Source organism: Notolepis coatsorum (genome assembly GCF_963971535.1).
Source record: "Notolepis coatsorum genome assembly, chromosome: 9".
NCBI lineage: Eukaryota > Metazoa > Chordata > Actinopteri > Aulopiformes > Paralepididae > Notolepis > Notolepis coatsorum.
In genome coordinates this window covers 68,732,602-68,755,889 of record NC_140173.1, presented here as the reverse complement: position 1 = coordinate 68,755,889, position 23,288 = coordinate 68,732,602, and the positions used below count along the sequence as shown (strand labels likewise).

At 44.3% G+C, this 23,288-nt stretch overlaps 1 protein-coding gene across 1 annotated transcript in view; it reads left to right on the top strand.

Moving 5' to 3' along the window:
- The window catches only part of opn4a (opsin 4a (melanopsin)), a gene marked incomplete at both ends in the record, with an annotated part of 308,754 nt that overhangs the window by 140,098 nt on the left and 145,368 nt on the right, over positions 1–23,288 (top strand). The window contains one exon of the mRNA XM_084321904.1: positions 8,123–8,230. Within this exon, the coding sequence (XP_084178030.1) occupies positions 8,123–8,230 (108 nt within the window). The remainder of the gene's footprint in view (positions 1–8,122; positions 8,231–23,288) is intronic.

Genomic DNA, 23,288 nt, shown 5'->3' with positions numbered 1-23,288 from the left:
TCCCCTTTAAGGGAGAATGTCAATAAGCCCAAAAGAAAAAACAGGCAGCGTCCAGTAACGTAGAATCTCAACAACTCTTCAAAGGATTAAAAGTCATTTTCATTGCAGTAAAAATGGGATTGTACAGAAATATTTTTCACATTTTTTTTTAAATATCAACACTTGGCACCAGTATATCAATAACGCGTCGCAAGAGGAAGTATGATGATATATCATAGTATTGATTTTCTGTCCCACCCCTATTTCAAATGTCAAACAGATTCATGGGTTGCTTGCTATGGGAGATAACGTTGGCCACCAGTGGTTTAACCTGCTAGCAGGTGTTAAATCAATTGTCCTGTTTGAACCACTAAAATGAAAGGTGCTGTAAGTGGTATTATTATTGTTCGTTATTGACGACTATCGAGGCAGATGTTATTTCTCACTTTGGTTTTTTATTCCAACATCTCAGATACAGCTTCGGTACCAGTGACTCATTGCTACAACTTCCCATGCCCCAAGAGGCCGCACCCTAGGTGCCACACCCTCTTATAGCCTCTCCTGGTCAGCCCCTGCCCCCTACCCTCGAACAACCCCGGGCCCGCGTGACCAACAGCGTCGCCTGCCAGCCCCAGGTTGGTAGAGTTGCAGATTGACAGCTCGGCTGATCAATCACCCAAATCCCATGGTTGTTACATTATTATATATTTTTTTTTAATAAGTGGTCTACATGTTAAAATATTAATAAAATATAAAACTAGCTCTACATTTCGAACAGCCATCACTGATATAGAGTGTCTGGTCAGTAACATGGGTCTCCCACTCCCTCCGCTCTGCAGTAAACACAAAATAAATGTCCTGGAATCCAGGGCCCTCATTCATCAATTTGTGCGTAGAACATGTTCTATTTCCACACGTAAGCACGGAATGTAGAACTAGTGTACGCACAGGGAAGTCGGGATTCATCACACGTGCGTACGCAGGCTCTATGCTCCTCCGTGTTGATGAATCCCACCTTGGCTCTGCGTCGAGGCTCGTGCACACTTTCACGTATTTGCATACCAGAAACGCCCCGATTAACCATATACGGTAATGGAATACACCCATGAAATGTGGAAAAATGGACTAAGCCGAGGGAAGCGTGTCATGAGACAGGCTGACAGACGTGTACACTTACGGTGATGTCGGATATGATATCTATTAACCATTGCTGCCTGGGCAGCGCAAACACTAATAAATACCGCGCTGGAATATGACTGCCTTTTCCCGTGTTGTTTGATTAATACCCAGGGATTAAAGTTCTCCTCAATTTTATTCCAAATCGTGATGGATCTCCCGTCAATTTTCTACCTGCTGCATATGATTTCTAGAGGCATACTACAATCTATTTTGATGTCAGTATTGGGTAGCCTATATAAACAATAATAGAGAGCATATACAAGAACAATGAATCTCACTGCATGTATGATGTAGCCTGCCTTTCAATACATGAACTTGAATTCCATCATGTTTGTGTGCGGGACTCACAAGGCTGTTGTCACAATGGGTGGTACCGGTACAGTAATAATTACAGTCCACACAATATCACGATCCATGCCATAGCCTATGTTCTATTAGGACATGATCTGTGACGACAAATGTTCTAGAATGTTTGAAGATATCATACTCTGACAGCATGCCTATGATCAACAAAAACGCGAACTTGAATCCCATCATATACATAGTCTGTCCACTATCTGGTGTCATTGCAATGCGTTTTCTATTCTTTCTTATACAGTAAAAAGGGGGAAGAACACTATATTCATATGACTTGTATTCTGCTTACAGCTTCGAAATTCCACTTGTTTCGTCTTATTTAACGTAAAGCCTTTTAAATATAATCAAAACGTTCCCGTGTTTCTGCGGTCTGCGCAAAATAATAACGAGTTGAGCTTTATGATTTATGATGAATTGAAAATGGGGGACCCTGATGTAAACAAGATGAAAGTTGGTCTGCATCCCCAATTAACAATTGTATGTACTGAGCTGTACTGTACTGTACCCATTCTGCAATCTGTTAATAAACATTTCAATCAATCAATCAATCAAGCTACGCGGAGCGCAGTCAGTCAGTAGCCTACACCCCGTATATTCCGATAACGCTATATAAACCATGCTGCATTCATTCTGAGAGAAAGATCTATTATTCCAAATGCTATTTATAGGGTTTTGACCATAATTACACTACTGTTGCTATTTTACAATGAACTATAATGAACTACGGTTCGTACAGAACATGCCAGTGTTATTATGCACAGAAGCTCATTTCCTTGTTGTAATAATATATTCTACCACTGGGCGCCAGGTACGCCTGGTCTGACCTGTGCGTAGATGTAAGCACGGAGTCAAGTTAAAAAAAAATCGAAATTGATGAATCCCACTCTTTGCTTAGAAATGATCGTACGCACAGGGTAAGCACAGATCTGTGCGTAGAACACGTTGATGAATGAGGGCCCAGGCCTCTATACCATTCACCACATTACCTCAGTACCATAATATCATGATATCAAATGTCAAAATGCCACTATATCGTAACATCCCAATCCAATAACACCACAATATAAAATATCATAAAACCAAAATATCATAACATTGCAATGGCAAACGATATCTACAAAAAATGAATCCCAATGTAGAAGGGTGGATTATCCCTTCTTGTGGGAGTAGTAGTACACAGACACTGGGTAGTAGGATACTATAGTATTGGACCTATATGTACCCCCGTCTTTGGCCCGGAACGTCGTTCTGGAGGGCTTGCAGCTGGAGTGGATGGGGCCCAGGATTTACTAACCTGGGGACTGGTACTCTGGTCTCCCTCGCCTTCCAAGGCGGTCAGCAGTAGCTCCCCACACACCCTCACTCCCTCAGTACCTCCGACAGCCCTCCCACACCCAGTGACTGTCAGTTCAATAGTATTATTGGGCTTCCCTTTAAGCAGTACCCTTCCTTGACCACCTGTATAGACCCTTCAAATGCTATTCTGTAAATGGGGTGTAAGGGTTAAATAATTATGCAGTCACAATATTTACCCAGAGAATAAATAGCAAATGGAACTCAAAGAAAGAGACACACACAATGATCCCGATTAGATCTACTTTTAGTGAAGCCTGGCAGGTTATACATTACAACGTTAATTTTTACTCATATGGCACCGGGTGCTCTTGTTATCAATGTAGGGGAAGCTCTTCCCACCATAGGCACCGAGTGCTCAATACATTAAACCACCCCGCTTGTACTGGGGGAACCCAGGCATAGAACATAGACACATTGGGAATTTCAGAATCAAACAGTCAAATAAACAAATAACAAAATAACCAATAAATGTGGGCCCACGTTATCAAAGAAAACCTAACCTAAGCCGGCTTAAATTGTTTGGGGTACCCCTTAGACACTGATGGTTAGCGTTCACTTCAATGGACGTTGCTGTTGATACACGTGGTACTGTTAGTACTTAGCCAAGATGGCGGACCCACTCTTGTCACTGCTAGTCCGGATGACAAGATGGCGTCGGCGATCCGCGAGCACAGCCAGCAGGTGGGCGAACAGCAGGCAGTGGTTAGTTGGCAGAGCTTGCTGTATGGCGTCCTCTGATGGTGGGAAGAGGCGTCCTCTGTACCGTCTGGGAAATGTCCACCGCTGCTGTTGCTGGCTTGCTTCTGTCGCACGAGCTAATACTTTGGCTACCTTAAACACAGCTAAGCTTTGGGTCTCGGCACACCCTCCTGCTATTCGGTTACACTGTTAACGCAACGTGTCTGGCTATACCACCGGTCTCTTCAGCGCCTCGCGCCCGGTAGTCTACTCAAGTCAGACGGAGCCGTTAGCGGCATGCTACTCAAGTCAAGTCAAGAGTCAAGTCAAGAGTTTTATTTGTCACGGCATACAAGTATACAATGAAATGCGGGTGGTCTTGCCCGCAACGATGTGCAATACAGTGGTACAACATATAATAGAATCCAATAAAAACAACATTGTGCAATAACAGGTAACAGGTAACATGGTGTGACATCTCGGTGTCTGTACATAGTTATTTACAGAGCATATAGGACATGCTAGTTAGCTTTGGTAGTGCAATACACTGTTACTGTTGCTATACTAATTTAAAGTGGCCTTTCCTTTTGGCAATAAGTGTGGGTGAGTGCGGCATGAGTGTGTGCCCGCTCATGTTAAAGTGTTAAAGTGGCTGCTAGTGCACAGCGTGCGTGTCGTGTGTGTGCTCATGTGTGCTTGTGTGTGGATAGTTCAGTGTTCTGTGGCACTCAATGTTCATTGTTCAAGGCTCTGATGGCCTGGGGGAAGAAGCTGAGCCTAAGCCTCTCTGTCCTAGTAGCTGGGGTTCGCAGGCGTCTGCCTGACCTCAGCAGCTGGAACAGGCTGTTATTGGGGTGGTGGGGGTCTTTCATTATTCTGCAGGCTCTGGATTTGCACCTCTTGTTGTATAGAACCTGCAGGGGAGGTAGTGCAATACCCGTGGTACGCTCGGCTGGTACCTACTATACCGCACACAGTAACTACTATAACCCGATAACGTTAGACGTTAGTCTCGTTAGCTCTAGACGTTAGTCCTTGGGTTCGGTTTCTCTTACTCACACACTATCGCTGATACTTCTAGGATAACCTGTCACTAGCAAGTATGTCTCATCACCCGCCGCTCGCTCCGACGGGGCTCTCCAACTTCACTTCTTCAACGGGGCTATTCCAAAGCACACACCCGTTGTAGCTGCGACCGTTCACGGCCAAGTCCAACGCAGAAGAGAACTTCCTGTTCCCCTCACCTCCAGGTAATGCCCTCTTCCTCGTTGCTTGCTTCTCTCCACTGCTCCACCTGCCACCACTGCACTCCGCCCCCTGCTGGCAACCACTGGTCCCACGCAAAGACCGCTCCAGAAAGGGAGAAAAGGCTCAATGTTATTGCTAGTAATCCATACTGCATCTGGAGAAGAGTAGCACCTCACCTCGTCGTTAGACTGGGCGAGCTATCCAAAGGAACACTGTTAGTCTATCCAAAGGAACACTGTAAATCACACGTTATACACCCACAGGGAAAGTAACAGTTAGTTAGCACTACTGAATACTTTGTAGAATATTCAGGCTGCTACACCAATATCACAACATCCCAATACCACAATATCTAATATCCCAGTATACCGGTAACATAATATGGTAAAATCCTGATGTTTGATGTGGTATTCTCTACTCACTGTACACATTTCCGGTTGCCGTTCTTCTTCCCTGTGCACTCACAGAATCGTATGTAATAACCATGATATTTGGTCATAGTGACCATGATATTTGAATCAAGCACATACTTCCTCAAATAATATTATATATATACTATACTATTATTAGAGTTTAACCTCTTAAGCATTACCCGCAAAACAGGGCCATTTTTGTTTTTGATTTTGACCACTGCATACTTTTCTCTTTTGAAAGGTAACATTCTGAAGTTGCTAAAGCTGTTACGGTGGGTTGAACCCAAGTGCAGGACAGAATGGAGAGACAGGAGGCAGGTGTTGATTCTCAAACAAAAGGCTCTTTGTTTATTGTATTGGAGACAAAAAGGCGTTCACACCGATAATGATGCATAAAAAATTAGAGACTACTCTCATCTCTAAAAACAGGGGAAATAAAAGAGACAATACTGTCTCCAAAACACGTTATCACAAAAACATGTGAGCTACACGTCAAAACAGGGAAAGCAAGGGGGAGAAAACACTGTCTCCAAAACAAGGCACAAAACAAAAGACGTCGGATGACGGTGCTACATAAGCACATCTCCCAGGTGAGAGCAAAATCCCAAACATTACAAAAGCAAAAGGAAAAATCACTTTGAGTGCTAATGAAATAAGTAACAGAGGTTTGAACACACTGAAGTAAAAGTTGTGTGTACTCACATTTCTGTTTAGTGGTTGCCAGATTCCTGTGTTTAAGTTCCAGCATAGAGGTAGTAGCTGGAAAACACAGTGGTTCCATAGCCTGAAGTCCTATGTAGTACAGGTCCACATTTGATAAAAATTCATCAAAAGATGAGAAAGGTTTTTGTAATGTGTGTACCGGTAAAAAGAATACAGCGTGATTATCCAAAATGGCCATTGACTTCCATTCATTCTGACGCTTGAGTCACAACAAAGGAATTCTTCGTCAACTTTCCCCACCTTCCCCCACTCTCACCCACCCGTCTGCAGTCTCTTATGGAGCGGATGCTCGTTGGCTACAATGGTGATCATTTTCGCCATCAGCGATGATTGGTCAGTTCTAGACCATTCAGAACCGGAAGTGGTTATTTGACGGAGCGGCCTGTCAAATGACGCTCGCCGGATATATCGTCTTGTAACTCGAGACCCAAAGCACGTAATCGGTTGAGTATGGTGGCGATCGAAAGGCGGCAAATTAAACTTTCGAACAGTGTATTGGATGATCTGCGAAAAATGTTGCCCCGACCCGGTAGACAAGCGCAAAGTGCCACAAGTGCGCGTGAGTGGGTGCTTAAGAGGTTACAGGTTGTATTCAGGGTACCAGACAAGGTTCCCAAAGGAAATCTCCCCCATTTTAGAGCTCTTACATCAATTAACGGACACAACAACATTATGGAAGACACTGTAGATACCCGTTTCCTCTCTGTGCGTTCAGTAGAAAGCTATCCAGCTGCAAGCTAACCTAGCTTAGCACAAATGAATGGAAGCGGATAAGCCTAGCTGTTGGCCAGAAATTCGGTTGTCATAGCAGCATGGGGGAGGGGGAGGGGAGGTACAGGTATGGGCAGGGTAATAGTAGAAAGACATACATATAGACAATACAATTTTATCTGAATATAAAAATATGAGAAAAACAAACAGTGTAAACAATATAATAAACTCTGAATATGAAAATATGAGAAAAATAAACAGTGTAAATAATAATAATAAATAATAATAATAATAATAATAATAATAATAATAATAATAATAATAATAATAATAATAATAATAATAATAATAATAATAATAATAATAATAATAATAATAATAATAATAATAATAATAATAATAATAATAATAATAATAATAATAATAATAATAATAATAATAATAATAATAATAATAATAATAATAATAATAATAATAATAATAATAATAATAAATTCAATTTGTACCACACTTTACATTTGTAAAAATCTCAACGTGCTACAGGAGATAAAGACAAAAAGTTAAATGAATAAAACAATTCAAATGAATAAAACAACAATATTATTAACTCAAAGTGAAGCACATTCTCGAAGACACTCTGATGTAGACCGCCGCCATCTTGGTATGGTGGAAAACAAACAGATTTCTACGATCAAATGTATGCGTTGAGCTCCGTTTTTATAACATATTTTATCACATTCTTGTTCATTTCATAACCTTTTCATATAATTTGTTTTGAAAATATTGAGGTCAACATGGCATTTCACTATTTCGAAAGCCTTTCTAAGGCGAAAAAAAAGGCATGTAGGCTACTTGAAGAGAATTGACTAACGTTATATGGTGAAGTAGCTAGCAGCTAAAAATGTTCTGCTGTTTACAGCCTCACAGCCAATAAAACTTAATTTACTATATACATATTTGTTCCTTATTCTCACCTGTTATGAAATGGGTAGAGCAGACATACGTATGATTTGACTTGGGGGCCAGGGTCTGCTTTGATCGACTCTCCCGTCTGAGTCTACATGTGCCCTCTTGATAGCTATCCGTGATGCCTCAACTGGTATTATATAAAACTTTCGATTTTGATTTTTGATTATGTTATTACTAGTACAAAGCATAACACAGCAGCTCTTTGGCATTGTGATGCACTGAAGAAAATTACCCTTGATTGTGTTTAATTTGCCGCTTTTCCGATCCGTTTCTGCACTAAATGAACCGTACAAAATGTACGCGGCGTGCATGTTTCCCCCACGCCGCAGTTGCCTAGCAACAACAGACAGGAAGTTGACTTCGAGAATGCTCAGCAGAGTGGCCCAGCTGCACCGCTTAGCAACAGTGTTTGACATTTTTCTTTTTTTACCTTGCTCATATTGAAGCCCCCCCTCCCCCTCCAACCGCCCGTTCACCCCACCCCCACCCCACCCGTTCCCCTGTTGCAGGTACTCAGACATGCTCACCCCCTACATGAACTCCGTGCCGGCTGTAATCGCCAAGGCCTCCGCCATACACAACCCCATCATCTACGCCATCACGCACCCTAAATACAGGTAAGCCGCCGGGCCGTGGGAGGGTTCCTTTTCAGAATCCAGCCGATTACAATCCGCCGCTTATCTACTTGACTGTAAAGCCTCCTGCAAACCCGGAGTGTGTGTGTACATGTGTGTGTGTGTGTGTGTGTGTGTGTGTGTGTGTGTGTGTGTGTGTGTGTGTGTGTGTGTGTGTGTGTGTGTGTGTGTGTGTGTGTGTGTGTGTGTGTGTGTGTGTGTGTGTGTGTGTGTGTGTGTGTGTGTGTGTGTGTAGGCATGTGTGTGTGTGTGTGTGTGTGTGTGTGTGTGTAGGCATGTGTGTGTGTGTGTGTATGTATGTCTGTGTGTGTGTGTGTGTGTGTGTGTGTGTGTGTGTGTGTGTGTGTGTGTGTGTGTGTGTGTGTGTGTGTGTGTGTGTGTGTGTGTGTGTGTGTGTGTGTGTGTGTGTGTGATTATGTGCATGTACTGTATGTGTGCGTGTGTCTATGTTTTTGTGTGTGTGTGTGTGTGTGTGTGTGTAGGCAGTGCCGTCTGGGAGGAATGCGAGGCCCTGTGCGAGATTTAAATGCACGAGGCCCTGCACGAAATGTTTTTATTAATTAATTAATTCATTAATTAATTAATGAATTTTTTTTATTTTTTCTTCTTTTTTTTTCTTACATTTCCTAAAAATATTAAATCAGGTTGTCGTCTCCATAGGCGCCGATTTATGTTTCTGCCAGTGGGTGCTCAAAACAGTTGAATGCCCTACCCCCACGCCCAAGATAAACTTTCTGCAATAACCATAGCCTACATCAGGGGCCGGCGATTAGGTTTGGCCGCGGGCCAATTTTCCCCCAAGCCATTGTATGGCGGGCCAGAACCGAAAACAATGGCTAATTTAATATGATGATAGTGATTTTTTTTTAACTCTGTCAAAATAAACGAGCTGCATAGGTGGCATAATAAACTGTAAACGACATATAGATGTTTGCACTGAACATTATACCTTTGTCGTTTTTCCATTGTATTATAAAGCTCCTCTCTCTATTGGTCTATCTGATGGCCACTGACCGGTTTGTATTAATTAACATTTGTATTAATTATATGGAGCGGATAACTGAGAAATTCGGCACTACTGGTGAATGATACCGTTAATACGGCAGAGAGAGAGAGAGAGAGAGAGAGAGAGAGAGAGAGAGAGAGAGAGAGAGAGAGAGAGAGAGAGAGAGAGAGAGAGAGAGACACACACACCACGGCGGGTGCGTGCAGCACAACAGAACAGAGAGAGAGAGAGCGAGAGAGAGACCACGGCGGGAACAGAATAGATTGCATGAAAAACTCACCCTAACGCAGAATCAATGGCAAAGTTGAGGTCCAAGAGGAAGGAGACGACGTTGACACATTATTCTACCGTGGAGATGACAAAGTTCACCAGTCCCATGATATTGTCCCCCTGTTGGGATGAACTTGGGAGTCTGTTTCTAGTTTATCTGCCACACGTTAGCACTCGATAACGTAGCTAACGCTAGCTAGCTAGGTTAGCTAACGCTAGTAAAGTTCAGCTGTCCCTGCCTTTAGCTAAGCTACTAGCCGACATGGCTAGTAGCCTGACTCCCCGACTGAACGTTCTAACACGCAACACTTTTAATGTTCATCTTAAGTTCACAGTCCATCTGCCGAACGTCCTCTTTGTCTTGGCGTAACCTAATCACTATACTTGGTATTGATAAGCTTACGGCATGCAGCGTTATTTCTTCTGCTCCGATGCTGCACATTTGGTATTTCACGTTTTCAGAAGTAGGATGCTCTTGGCCAAGACGTCCACTCGCTCCCTTGGATAGCGCCGAATAGACCCTGTACCTGTACCCCCTCGTGGATACCGGTATCTTCACATCTCCCTACCGACTACCAGACCGATGCCAACCAGCTCCCCCTAGTGTTAGTCCTCCCACGATGCATTGCCTGCCACAAAAGTAAACGGTCCATTGAAACCAATAGCATATATCTGCAGAGCCGCAGAGCCCGGAACAAGTCAGACACATTCACGTGTCTACACTATTCTACAAAGGTGTCTAATGTGAAATATATAAGCATGTAAGCAAACTAGATTTTAGGTCTGTGATGGAAAGTGATTGTTAACATTCTATTTATTAAAATGTTTATAAAAAAATTTAACTAAAAATAATAATAAACCTTTTTTATTTAATTTTTTTGCGAGGCCCCCCTTCTCGCGAGGCCCAGTGTGACCGCACGCCCCTAGCGGAGGCCCTGTGTATAGGTATCTGTGTGTAGGTGTGTATGTGTGTATGAGTCTCTTATCGACGGGTCCCGGGAAGGACGTGTCCGCTGTGTAGGCCGAGAGGGTGGGGGGGTGATCTTCTTAGGCGTGAGATCTACTTTGCTCATTTCCTGCTGGGTGGGGAGATCTACAGTACCGTCGCCAGCCAAGCAGACAGAGTTAGAATCAGGCTCTTATTTATTGCACTTGACTCAACTTTACCTGATGAAGGTCCAAGGGCCAAAACATTAGGGACCACTTTATCCAAAAATGATATATATTTTTTTATATCAAATGCCTTGGATTTATTAAATTTGTATTTGCATGTCTCCATCGTAGAATCAAAAAGAACAGTAGAAATACTTGATGAGTTGAAGTGAACGGAGATTTTGTTCAACAACAAAACTATATCAAGACATTATGTTTACAAACTATCTGACAACTCGTTCAATATAATCCAAGTTTAATTTATCCTGCAGTATAATCCAAGTCTCATTTATCCTGCTCATTTATCCTGCAGTATAATCCAAGTCTCATTATCTTGCAGTATAATCCAAGTCTCATGTATAATCCAAGTCTCATTTATCCTGCTCATTTATACTGCAGTATAATCCAAGTCTCATTTATCCTGCTCATTTATACTGCAGTATAATCCAAGTCTCATGTATAATCCAAGTCTCATTTATCCTGCTCATATATTCTGCAGTATAATCCAAGTCTAATTTATCCTGCAATATAATCCAAGTCTCATTTATCCTGCAGTATAATCCAAGTCTCATTTATCCTGCAGTATAATCCAAGTCTCATTTATCCTGCAGTATAATCCAAGTCTCATTTATCCTGCAGTATAATCCAAGTCTCATTTATCCTGCAGTATAATCCAAGTCTCATTTATCCTGCTCATTTATCCTGCAGTATAATCCAAGTCTCATTTATCCTGCAGTATAATCCAAGTCTCATTTATCCTGCAGTATAATCCAAGTCTCATTTATCCTGCTCATTTATCCTGCAATATAATCCAAGTCTCAAATATCCTGCAGTATAATCCAAGTCTCATTTATCCTGCAGTATAATCCAAGTCTCATTTATCCTGCAGTATAATTCAAGTCTCATTTACCCTGCAGTATAATCCAAGTCTCATTTATCCTGCAGTATAATCCAAGTCTCATTTACCCTGCAGTATAATCCAAGTCTCATTTATCCAGTCGTATGTTCAGTACTTCACAAACACATACGCTTTTGCTTAGAACTCGCTAATGAAAATGAGCGTACGACTGGACATGGACACGTTGTGAGTGAGTTTGCAAACGGATGTTTTGTTAATCTTAATCTCTATTAACTTCAATTCAACAAGTATTTCTACCGTTTCTTTTTCAATTCTATTTCACAGTGGAGACATGGTGGCGACAGTGGCTCAGTAGTTAGAGCGCTCGTCTGGAAATCGAAAGGTTCCCGGTTTGATTCTGGCTCCTCCCGGCAGCGTGTCCTTGAGCAAGACACTTAACCCCGTAACTGCTCCTGATGAGCAGGATGGCACCTTGCATGGTCGCCTCCGCAGTTGGTGGGTGAGTGAGAGGCATACGTTGTAAAGCGCTTTGGATAAAAGCTGTTATAAATATAACATTTGATACAGTCCATTTCCCAGTGCATTTACATGCGGAAAGAAAAAGAAAATCCATAATGAATTCAAGGCATCACAGGGTGAGCAATTAAGATATACAAATGAAAATGTTTGGGTGAAGTGCTCCTTTAAGTCAACAAAAAGATTGTGGATGAATTCCTTGAGTTCAGGGAAAGCCACAGGACTTAGGCAGAGGTTACACCTTTCGTATCATCTTCGTATTGTTTTCTTATGCGTATCGCCGCGACGTCGTGCGCCTGAGTCACACTTTCGTTTTTTTTCCGTTTTTGTCAGCCAAGCACACTGATGTAGTACACTGCCAAAGCAGTAGGTGGCAGTAGGTGGCAAACATGAAGGCAATTTCAACCAATCAGAACGAATGTGCCAATACACTTCCTGGTGGAAGCTCCAGGAAAGAAATGTCAATAAGGCAGGCGCCTATGCCGCGCCACCATCTTGCTTGCTCACTCAATGCAGCAATTCTTTTTTCAGCAAAGCCTAATAAAAGTGCAATAAACAAAACGGATACATTCACTGTGTGTTCTGCCTGTCATTTGTTGATGAAACAAAACTAACATCAACACAAGTGACCACCAAGAGCAGATAGTTTAGTCTAAAAACGATCGGTAGCATTGTTAGCTGCATGCTAACGTCAATGGAGTATGCCATTATAACTATAGCATTGTGGCTAGAAGCTAACGTTAGCTCACGCTACTTAGCCAGCACGAAACTGATGATATCGCGAGCTATCAGTAGTTAGATAACATTAGAGACAACGCTGTGTGTATTAAACAAAGGTGAATAGATGACTGGGCCATTTTGTTTAATGCTTGTTAAGTTGAAAGAGGAACTCTGAGCTAACAGGGTCTGAATCCTGATAGCTCACGTTAGCCAGCTGCTCATGCTATCGGTAATGCTAGCAGAATGAATGGATGTAAACTTTATTTAACATATTGCATATGGGTACAATACAATACGGCTCAATACAAACAATTGTTAAGGGGATGCAGACTGTTGTAGCTTGGACTGGGGTCCTTATAACAATAACTTGACAACACATGGTAGCTGAAGCTATTGGGACACGGAGCTCTGTCCCAAACACACACACACACACACACACACTGTTGTCACCGGAAGGGCACGCAGATGGTATCTACTGCGCATGGGCGTTTTCGCAACAACGGCTAGCGTGCTGACTACACGCTGTTGTCGACTCGTTTTTTTTGCGTATCTCCAAACGCAAACACAATTTTGCGTTTCAGCCGTATCCACAAAAAAACGCCAAAAAACGCGTTTCTGTGTAGATAGGACATGATACGTCGTCAAAAACGTATAAAAAAACGCCAGGAATACACTAGTCTAACCTCAGCCTTAGGCTACTGTGACTATCAACGCTTCAGACTGATGATTCCTATAGATCCTGTGTGAGAAGAGCATTTATGCGGGTGAACACCAGAAAGGCAGCTGGCCCAGATGGGATAACAGGACATATACTTACGTCCTGTGCTAACCAGCTAGCCCCAGTGTTCACCACCATATTTAATCTATCCCTGGCTGAGTCCGTGGTCCCGGCCTGTTTCAAGGTGTCCACTATAATACCGGTACCAAAGAAATCCTCCCCAACAGGTCTTAATGACTACAGACCGGTGGCACTCACCACTGTGGTCATGAAATGTTTTGAGAGGCTGGTTAAGGATTACATTTGTGCCTCTCTCCCCAGTGATATGGACCCTATGCAATTTGCATACAGGCCAAACAGGTCCACTGACGATGCGGTCTCCCAAGTACTACACAGCACCCTCTCTCACCTAGACTGCCAGAAGGGGGGCTATGTGAGACTGTTGTTCATTGACTATAGCTCAGCGTTCAACACCATAGTCCCCACCAGACTGGTGGACAAGCTGATCGAGCTGGGTCTGAGCTCCGCTCTGAGCGCCTGGATACTGGACTTTCTGAGTGAAAGGCCCCAGGCGGTCAGGGTGGGGAGTCAGACCTCCATCACCATCACCCTGAGTATCAGGTCCCCCCAGGGCTGTGTTCTGAGCCCCCTGCTGTATTCACTATACACACATGATTGTGTGTATAGTACAGCGGCACGGTGGTGTAGTGGTTAACAGCAAGAAGGTCCAGGGTTCGATTCCCGCTTGGGGACCAGGTTTCCATGATGCCAGGTACCCAGGTGGGGTATCTCCCAGGCCTTTCTGTGTGGAGTTTGCATGTTCTCCCTGTGCTCGCAAGGGTTTCCCCCCCGATAAGATAAACCCAATGGAAAAACATGCACAACAACAGATCGCTAACGCTGTGGTGTCCTTGACGAAGACGGACAGGAGCACTTGGATTGGTCCCCGGGGCGTGGCTCACGTTGACGCCCTATCTGCTCCCGGCTGCCCATGGGGGGAAGGACGACTGGGTGGGTCAAGCGCAGAGACTCAAACGCATCGGCGACTGAGGAAAGACAATGCGTGTGTGTGTATCCCGGTGTGTGTGTGCCGCTCCAATTGCATGTCCAGTTCGTTGCATGCCGAATAAAGACCCCCCTAAAGAGGTCCTGCATTATTATTATTATTGTGTGGCCAAGTTCAGCTCCAACTCCATAGTGAAGTTTGCGGTGGGCCTGATCTCTGACAACGACGAGAAGGCCTACCGGGAGGAGGTTGAGGTACTGGAACGCTGGTGTCAGGACAACAGCCTGCTCCTGAACATTGGTAAAACCAAGGAGCTGATCATGGATTTTAGGAGAACACAGCAGCGGACACACACACCACTGAGGATAAACAGGGCTACCATGGACAGGGTGAGCAGCTTCAAGTACCTGGGGGTCCACATCTCAGAGGACCTGACATGGACAACACACATAGATTCAGTCGTAAAGAAGGCGAAGCAGCGCCTCTACCACCTGAGACAGTTAAGGAAGTTTAGAGTATCGGGGAAGATACTCCAGTCCTTCTACTCCGGAGCTGTAGAGAGCATCTTGACTGGAAACATCACTGCCTGGTATGGAAACAGCATGGCACAGGACAAGAAGGCCCTACAGAGAGTGGTGCGCTCAGCTGAGCGTACTACGGGTATTGCACTACCACCCCTGCAGGTCTTATATGACAAGATGTGCAAATCCAGAGCCTGCAGAATAATGAAAGACCCTCACCACCCCAACAACAGCCTGTTCAAGCTGCTGCGGTCAGGCAGACGCCTGCGAACACCAGCAACTAGGACAGAGAGACTTCGGCTCAGCTTCTTCCCCCAGGCCATCAGAGTCTTGAACACTGAACTCTCCACACACAAGCACACATGAGCACACACACAACACACACTGTATACGGTCACACACTATCACTGGGTAACATTATCACGTCTCATGGCTTCTCGTATCATTGTTATGCCGATGATACTCAACTCTTCCTCTCCCTCCCTCAGATATCCACGTCTCTGAGTGGATCTCGGCCTGTCTGTCCGACATCTCCGCCTGGATGACGACCAACCACCTCAAACTGAACCTAAGCAGAACAGAATTGCTCCACCTGCGGCCAAATCCTCCCCCCTGAGCGACCTTTCCATCACAGTCGAGAATGCAGCTGTGACCGCGTCCCCGACCGCCAAGAACCTTGGTGTTGTCCTCGACGACCAGTTGAACTTCTCTGCTCACATCGCAGCGACAACCAGAACCTTCATATTCCCTCTGAGCAACGTCAGAAGGATCCGCCCCTTCCTGACAAAAGAAGCCACCCAACTCCTCGTCCAATCAACAGTCATCTCCCGCCTCGACTACTGCAACGCACTACTCGCTGGCCTCCCGGCCACTGCCACCAAGCCTCTTCAACTCATTCAGAATGCAGCGGCCCGCCTGATCTCAAACCTATCGAAGTCGGCCCATGTCACCCCACTTCTTAGGGACCTGCACTGGCTCCCCATTACTGCACGTATCCGCTTCAAGGCCCTCGACCTAGCATACCGTGCGGCAAAGGGAACCGCTCCCGCCTACCTCCGGTCAATGGTCTCTAACTACACACCCTCAAGACCCCTACGCTCTGCATCTTCTGGCCGCCTCAGACCTACTCCTATCCAAGCACCGGGAGGGTCATTTTGCCCCACAATGGTGGAATGAACTACCCACCCCATTTAGGACAGCCGAAACCCGTCCAATCTTCCGCCGTCAACTTAAGACGCACTTCTTCAACCATTATCTGAAATAATAATATAACATATATTTTTTTTTAAATAACTCTATAACCCTAACTAACCTTACTGTCATGCACTTGTCCTAATAAACTAACCTACACTGTAACACGCAACACTTTGATGAACATTGTTACTCAGCTGATAGAGTTGTACCCTTTCTGATGACTTGTCGTACAGAACTTGTAAGTCGCTTTGGATAAAAGCGTCAGCTAAATGACTAAATGTACATGCATACAAGTAATTACAATAAAATTACAATAAATAAGGGAGAGAGAGGGAAAAGGGAAAGGGAGAGTGAGAACCAGAGGGAGAGAGAGAATAAAAGGGGAGATGCACAGATAATGTTTACATTTAGAATGCCTTGTTGAATGCATCCAGTGAAATTAACACATCAATGTATACTTTTGGGGGGGGGGGGGGGGGGGGAACCCTGCATATATCGGTATCAGTTGATATCGGTATCAGAAATTAAAGGTTGGACAATATCGGTATATCGGATATCGGTAAAAAAGCCAATATCGAACATCCCTAGTTATTGTGAATCATTGCATTGGGTTTGTGGAATCATTGCATGTTGAGGTGGAGTGGGGAGGAATCAGCTCTGAATGAGCTGCAGGAAGGGAGAGCAGGTGTTATGGAATGGGGTTGTATTGTCTTTTAGGGCTGCTGGGAGTTGTTCCAGGTGTGAGTGGTCCGTTATCAGGTCATACCAGTGGCTGATTGGATTCCCATTGATAAATAAATGGTAAATGGCTGCATTTATATAGCACTTTTATCCAAAACACTTTACAATTTGTTCCTCACATTTGACCGATTCACCCATTCACTCACACATTCACACACCATGCAAGGTGCCAACCTGCTCATCGGGAGCAATTAGGGGTTAAGTGTCCTGCTCAAGGACACTTTGACACACTGGCCGGGAGGAGCGGGAATCGAACCGGAAGCCTCCGGATTACCAGACGACTGCTCTACCTCCCGAGCCACTGTCGCCCCCTATAGATCCTGATGTCTTAGAGCTGGTTGACTGTGGTCAGCTCATTTTGACCCCCCCTGCATGACACAAGTAGCAATATGTTACTGTGAGCCAGGGTCCCATGGTTAGAGGCTACGTTTTTAGTTTTTCATTTTTCCTGGACTGAATAATCCCCGCCCTCAGATTGTACCTGTAGATAAGATAAGGAGCGACCTGCGGGCCATTTGGAGACTCATTTTGCGGGTTCTGCTTTGTCTAGACTACAGATATGATGAGACCCGTGGATCATGATCTTACGATGAAGTAAAACACAAGAGTCGTGGGTAAATCCTACGCCAGTTTAATTTCCAGTCTCATGCAGTCGTCGTACAGCAGGATGCCACACCACAAAACCCACGGCTCAATCCTAATGGTTGGCAGATCCGTTCTGTGTGCCTTCTGCTGGCAGAAATGTGGAGGAAATGGATTTTCCCATGAAATTCCTCTCAAAGGCAGAACAGTAGTGCTGCATGGATTCATTGTTGCATACAGTTAAGTGTCAACGAACAGCTACATCTGTGGACAGTGTTCAGCTTGGCTCCAGGCTACACACACTGTACTGGATCTGGCCCAAACAAGTTCAGCTAGCTTGGAAACTGGGTTAAAGAAGAAACATCTGCCCGCTCACCCTAACCTTATCTCCTGTTTTAGTTAAGAGGCAACAGTTCTATTGTTTTATTTAGTTAATTTTACTAATGTGATGCTAGCCAAGTCCTGTGATGTGAGTTAGAGACTGCTGTGAGAGGCTCCAGCCACCAGGGCTAATCCCTGCTCAAGTTTCAAGTTTCAAGTTTCTTTAATAGTTGTCATACAGAAGTACAGAATACTTTTATACAAAATGCTTCTTACTGTTACGCTCCAGAGACTGTGCAAGACATGATAAGTATGAAATAAAATAACATAGTATAGCATGTAAATTAGAAGTAAAAAAAAATGAGGTCACAGTGTTCAGTATAGACATATGTACAATGTTCGATGCAGAATAGACGTAACTGAGTTACCATATAATATACAATACTGTGCAGTGTACTAATACAATACTATATAGTGCAGGGCAGAAATGGGATGAGGTGCAATTTAGGTACAATTTACAGTGGGTGTACGAGTTGTAGTGCAAATCCTTTATCAATAAATATAAAGTGTGTTTGTGTGGTTTAAGTGAGTGTGTGGGTGTGTGTGCTGTGTGCATTTGATGGTTGTTGCATAGTGTTTATTGTTCGTTTAGCAGCCTGATGGCCTGTGGATAGAAGCTTCTTCTGAGTCTTTCTGTGCTCGCCTTAAGACTCCGGTATCGCTTGCCTGACCGCAGCAGTTCAAAGAGGCAGTTGTTCGGGTGGCTCGAGTCCTTAATAATTCTCTTAGCCTTCCCCCTGCACCGCTTGTTGTAAATGTTCTGGAGGGTGGGAAGCCCCCCTCCAATTGTGCGTTCGGCTGAACGTGTCACTCTTTGTAGTCTGCTACGGTCTTGTGCAGTGCTATTCCCAAACCAGGAGGTGATGTTGCCAGTCAGGATGCTCTCTATTGTACATGAGTAGAAGTTCCTAAGGATCTTCTGACTGACTTGGAACTTCCTTAGGCGCCTGAGGAAGTAGAGGCGTTGTCGTGCCTTCTTCACAACACTGTCAATGTGTGTGGTCCATGTCAAGTCCTCGGATATGTGGGCTCCGAGGTACTTGAAACTGTTCACTCTCTCAACCGGTGCCCCGTCGATGCTGAGGGGGCTGTAGTCCTTGACCCCCGACCTCCTGGGCCCCGTTTCATGTACCTGGATAACTGAGTTAGCCGGATAACTTTAGCTGGATAACTGGGTTAGCCGGACTTTCCGGTTTCATATACGTGGATTTTCCAGATCACCATGCCAACAGATCCAAAAGTTTGAGCCTGCTCGAAAGCAGAGTTCAAGTTCAAGTTAGCCCGATCACGCAGAGCCACGCCCCCGCAAAGAAGTGACAGCTCGTTTCCTGAAACTATTCCCACAGTCTACGATCTGCATTATACCATTCTGAATTACGTTTTTGTGCTCCATTCTTCCAGAGGGGGCTTTTGAAATGTAAAATAGACCCAAAATGCTGATATTAAATTCACTTTGTCCTAAATAATGCACGTTATATATACCGTGGTGACGGTGGCGCTCGCTCGTGCGATGTACACAAAAATGTGGTTATTTTAATTGTAACTGGGATTAAGATGTCTGATGAGATGCGCTGTTTGACGGATTTGAGAAATTGAATGAGCCGTTGACGTCACATGAATGAATGAGGATAAAGAAATAAAACTTCATTCAAAATAAGGAATATTCTAAACACGGGTCTCTCGTTCATTAATGTATAAACAATGAATTTATCCCATCTGGCACAGTGGCCCTGCGGTAGTGCTCAAGCCTGCCAACTTTGTGACCCGGGTTCAAATCCCGGTGTTTCCAATATGATTTTTTTGAATATAATATTAATGATTATACGCCAAAGTAGCCTGGTTTTAAGTTAAAATATTATAAATCTACATGCATTGAGGATGTCATTCTTTATATAGCTCTCAACGTGCACCAAATTGAATTATTTCTATATTGCAAAAAAAAGGAGACAACTAGGGTCTTGAACCCCGGTCGTCCGTGTGAAAGTCAAAAGAACAACCCGTTAGACCACATTAGAGATAAGTTAAAGATTGACTATACATCAATCAATGGGCAAGAGGGCCGTATCGTAATTCTGTATAACAGTTAACTAATCATTTTCGCTAGCAAGATCTCATTTGATTATTCAATCCAGCAGGCAAGTTTAAAGAAATATAATCTGATTGATTGAGGTAATGAGGGACTTAGAATTAGCCTATAGATAACGCATTTAACTTGTCGGCGAGGCGATTGAGCCGTATTGCAATCTGTCAATAAAGTCTTAAATCAATTAATCAATCAATGCCGTTGAGAATCAGGGTCTCTGCCATCGATACGTGCTGGCTTTTCACCTAAAACGGCCGCGCGCATTTAGCCTGACTCGCAAGTCTGGCTTGAGTTAACGAGACTGAATCCACCTTTGTGAAACAGGAAAATCCCGGCTTCGAACATCGGGTTAACTGAAGCTGGATAATGGACATCTTGATCGACTTAGTTGAACCACGTACATGAAACAGGGCCCTGAAGTCCACAATCATCTCTTTTGTTTTGCTGACGTTCAGGGAGAGGCAGTTCTCCTGACACCACTGTGACAGATTCTCTACCTCTTCCAGGTAGGCCCTCTCGTCGTTGGCAGAGATCAGGCCCACCACTACTGTGTCATCAGCAAATTTGATGATTGTGTTGTTGTTCCGCTGTGCCACGCAGTCATGTGTGTACAGGGAGTAGAGGAGGGGGCTCAGAACACAGCCCTGGGGGGCCCCTATGTTGAGCGTGATGGATGAGGAGGTGCAGTTGCCTGCTCTTACCACCTGGGGTCTGCCCGTCAGGAAGTCCAGGACCCACTGGCAGAGGTCATAGTTCAAGCCCAGGTCCCTGAGCTTGGCTATGAGTTTGGAGGGGACTATGGTATTGAATGCTGAGCTGTAGTCGATGAACAGCATTCTCACATAGTTCCCCTGCCTCTTGTCCAGGTGTGATGCTGCTGTGTGCAGCACATGGGCTATGGCGTCCTCCGTGGACCTGTTGGGGCGATATGCAAATTGCAGGGGGTCCAGGTTGATGGGGAGGGAGGAACAGATGTAGCCCTTCACTAGCTTCTCAAAGCACTTCATGGCTATGGAGGTGAGGGCTACAGGGTGGTAGTCGTTGAGGCAAGCGGGCGTCGATTTTTTGGGTACAGGGATGATGGTGGACTTCTTCAGACAGGTGGGGATGACAGCCTGTTCCAAGGACAGGTTGAAGATGTCAGTGAATACCGGGGCCAGTTGGTCGGCACAGACTTTTAGGACGCGGCCGGGGATGCCGTCCGGTCCTGCTGCCTTCCTGATATTCACTTTTTTAAAGATCCGTCTCACTTCATGCTCTGTTACCCTGAACACTGAGTCTCCATCAGCAGACCCCCCCCCCCCCCCCCCCCCCATTGCCGTGGTTTGTAGGCTGGTGTTGTTATTCACAGCCTCAAACCTCGCATAGAAGGAATTGAGATCATTTGCTAAGGAGATGTCACTGTTCAGTTTGAGGGGGGTGCCTTTGTAATCTGTCATTGTTCTGAGGCCCTGCCACATGCCTCTAGAGTCAGCCTGTTGAAACTGAAGTTCAACTTTATCCCTGTAACGCCGTTTTGCCTCTATTACTGCTCTCCTGACGTTGTATCAGCTGTTGAGGCAAGATTCTGTTTGCTAGCCCTCAATTAACCTGAATAGTAACTCCATGGGAGATGATTAAACTCCACACACACACACACACACACACACACACACACACACACACACACACACACACACACACACACACACACACACACACACACACACACACACACACACACACACACACACACACACACACACACACACAATTGGGGATTGTCCAAAAATACAGTATATTACTTTATTGGAATGAACCCCTGGATCCAGTGATTGGTTTACACTTAAAGCGCCAGGGCCCTCATTTATCAGCAATTCTTAGAAAGTGTTCTATTTTCGTTCTTAAGCACAGAATTTAGAATGTGTGTACGTACAGAAAAATCGGGATTTATCACACGTGCGTAGACGTGTGTTGATAAATACCATTTGTTCTACGCTCCGCACTCGTGCACGGTTTTACGTATTTGCATATAGAACCGCCCGTAATTAACCATATATGGTAATGAAACACCCCCATGAAATGTGGAAAAGTGGACTAAGCCAAGCGAATGCCTGGGAGAAATACGCTGATACACGCTGATGTCGGAAACAGTCGGATATGATATCTATTAACTTCCTAAAGACCATTGCTGCCTGGGCAGCACAAACACTAATAAAGACCATTAACGTTAGGTTATGACTATAACCAAGTTCTGTTAATTAGTGGTGACGCTCGGCATCACTCATGCACTCTAGTGGTCTGCAAGGGCCTTGAAATAAAGCCAGAGCCCTGCCCGAGCCCTTGAACTTGAGGCCCTGCCCGAAAATAAGCCCGACTGTAAATAATATTTTAAGCCCTAGCCCGCTGAAAACCAGAAAAAAATTATTATTATTATTATTATTAAAATATAATTTTTTTTGTATTTGTTTTAAATATTCGAAACACGGTTTTATATGAACGTAATAAATAAACAAAACTAAGAAGCATTTACATAGCCTGTTTCGCAATGCCGTCTCTCCCAGTGCTCGCTTATATCTCTGACTCACACATCAGCCTCGTAAAACGTATTGAAGCCAAAGGCTATAGAATCTTCTTTGACACACACATACACACGACACACAATAGCCTACTCAGTCAAACAAACAAACAGAAAACAGAAATCAGATTTTGAGCAGAGCAACGTAATGAAAATCACAACAAAACAGGTAGCGAGTCGAGACCCAGCAAATAATAACATCACTCACCAGACGTCAGCAACGCGTTGAACACCGTTAACAAAACCGGCTACATACATCCCAAGAACAAATTAAAACGTTCGCCAACTGGCTATATTCCAACACAACCAATCGAGTTGAACTTGTCCCCTAGCTGACTTCTCCCTGCGCGCTGCAGTAATTACATCCAAATGTTTCTCTGGCGCAAAAGAGAAAGCGAATCTTAAAATGAAGGTTATCCTATAACCCTAGTTATATAATAATAATAAAAAAAAAAAAACGCAATAAAAAAAATTTAAAAAAAAACGGCGGTGCCCGGGCCCGGCCGAGCCCGAATTATTTATAAAAAAAAAAGCCCTACCCAGCCCGAACCCGCCGGGCCGGGCCGGGCCCCGTCGGGCCTGGGCAAGGTTGCAGTGCACTAATGCACTCCCTCGCGTACGTGCACGCGCACTGAATACATTCCACAAATGTACCTTTAATACCAGTATTAGTCTGACCACACCCCTCGTTAGCTTACCTTCATAAGCAGGTGTGTGGTCACCTGCTCTCCTCC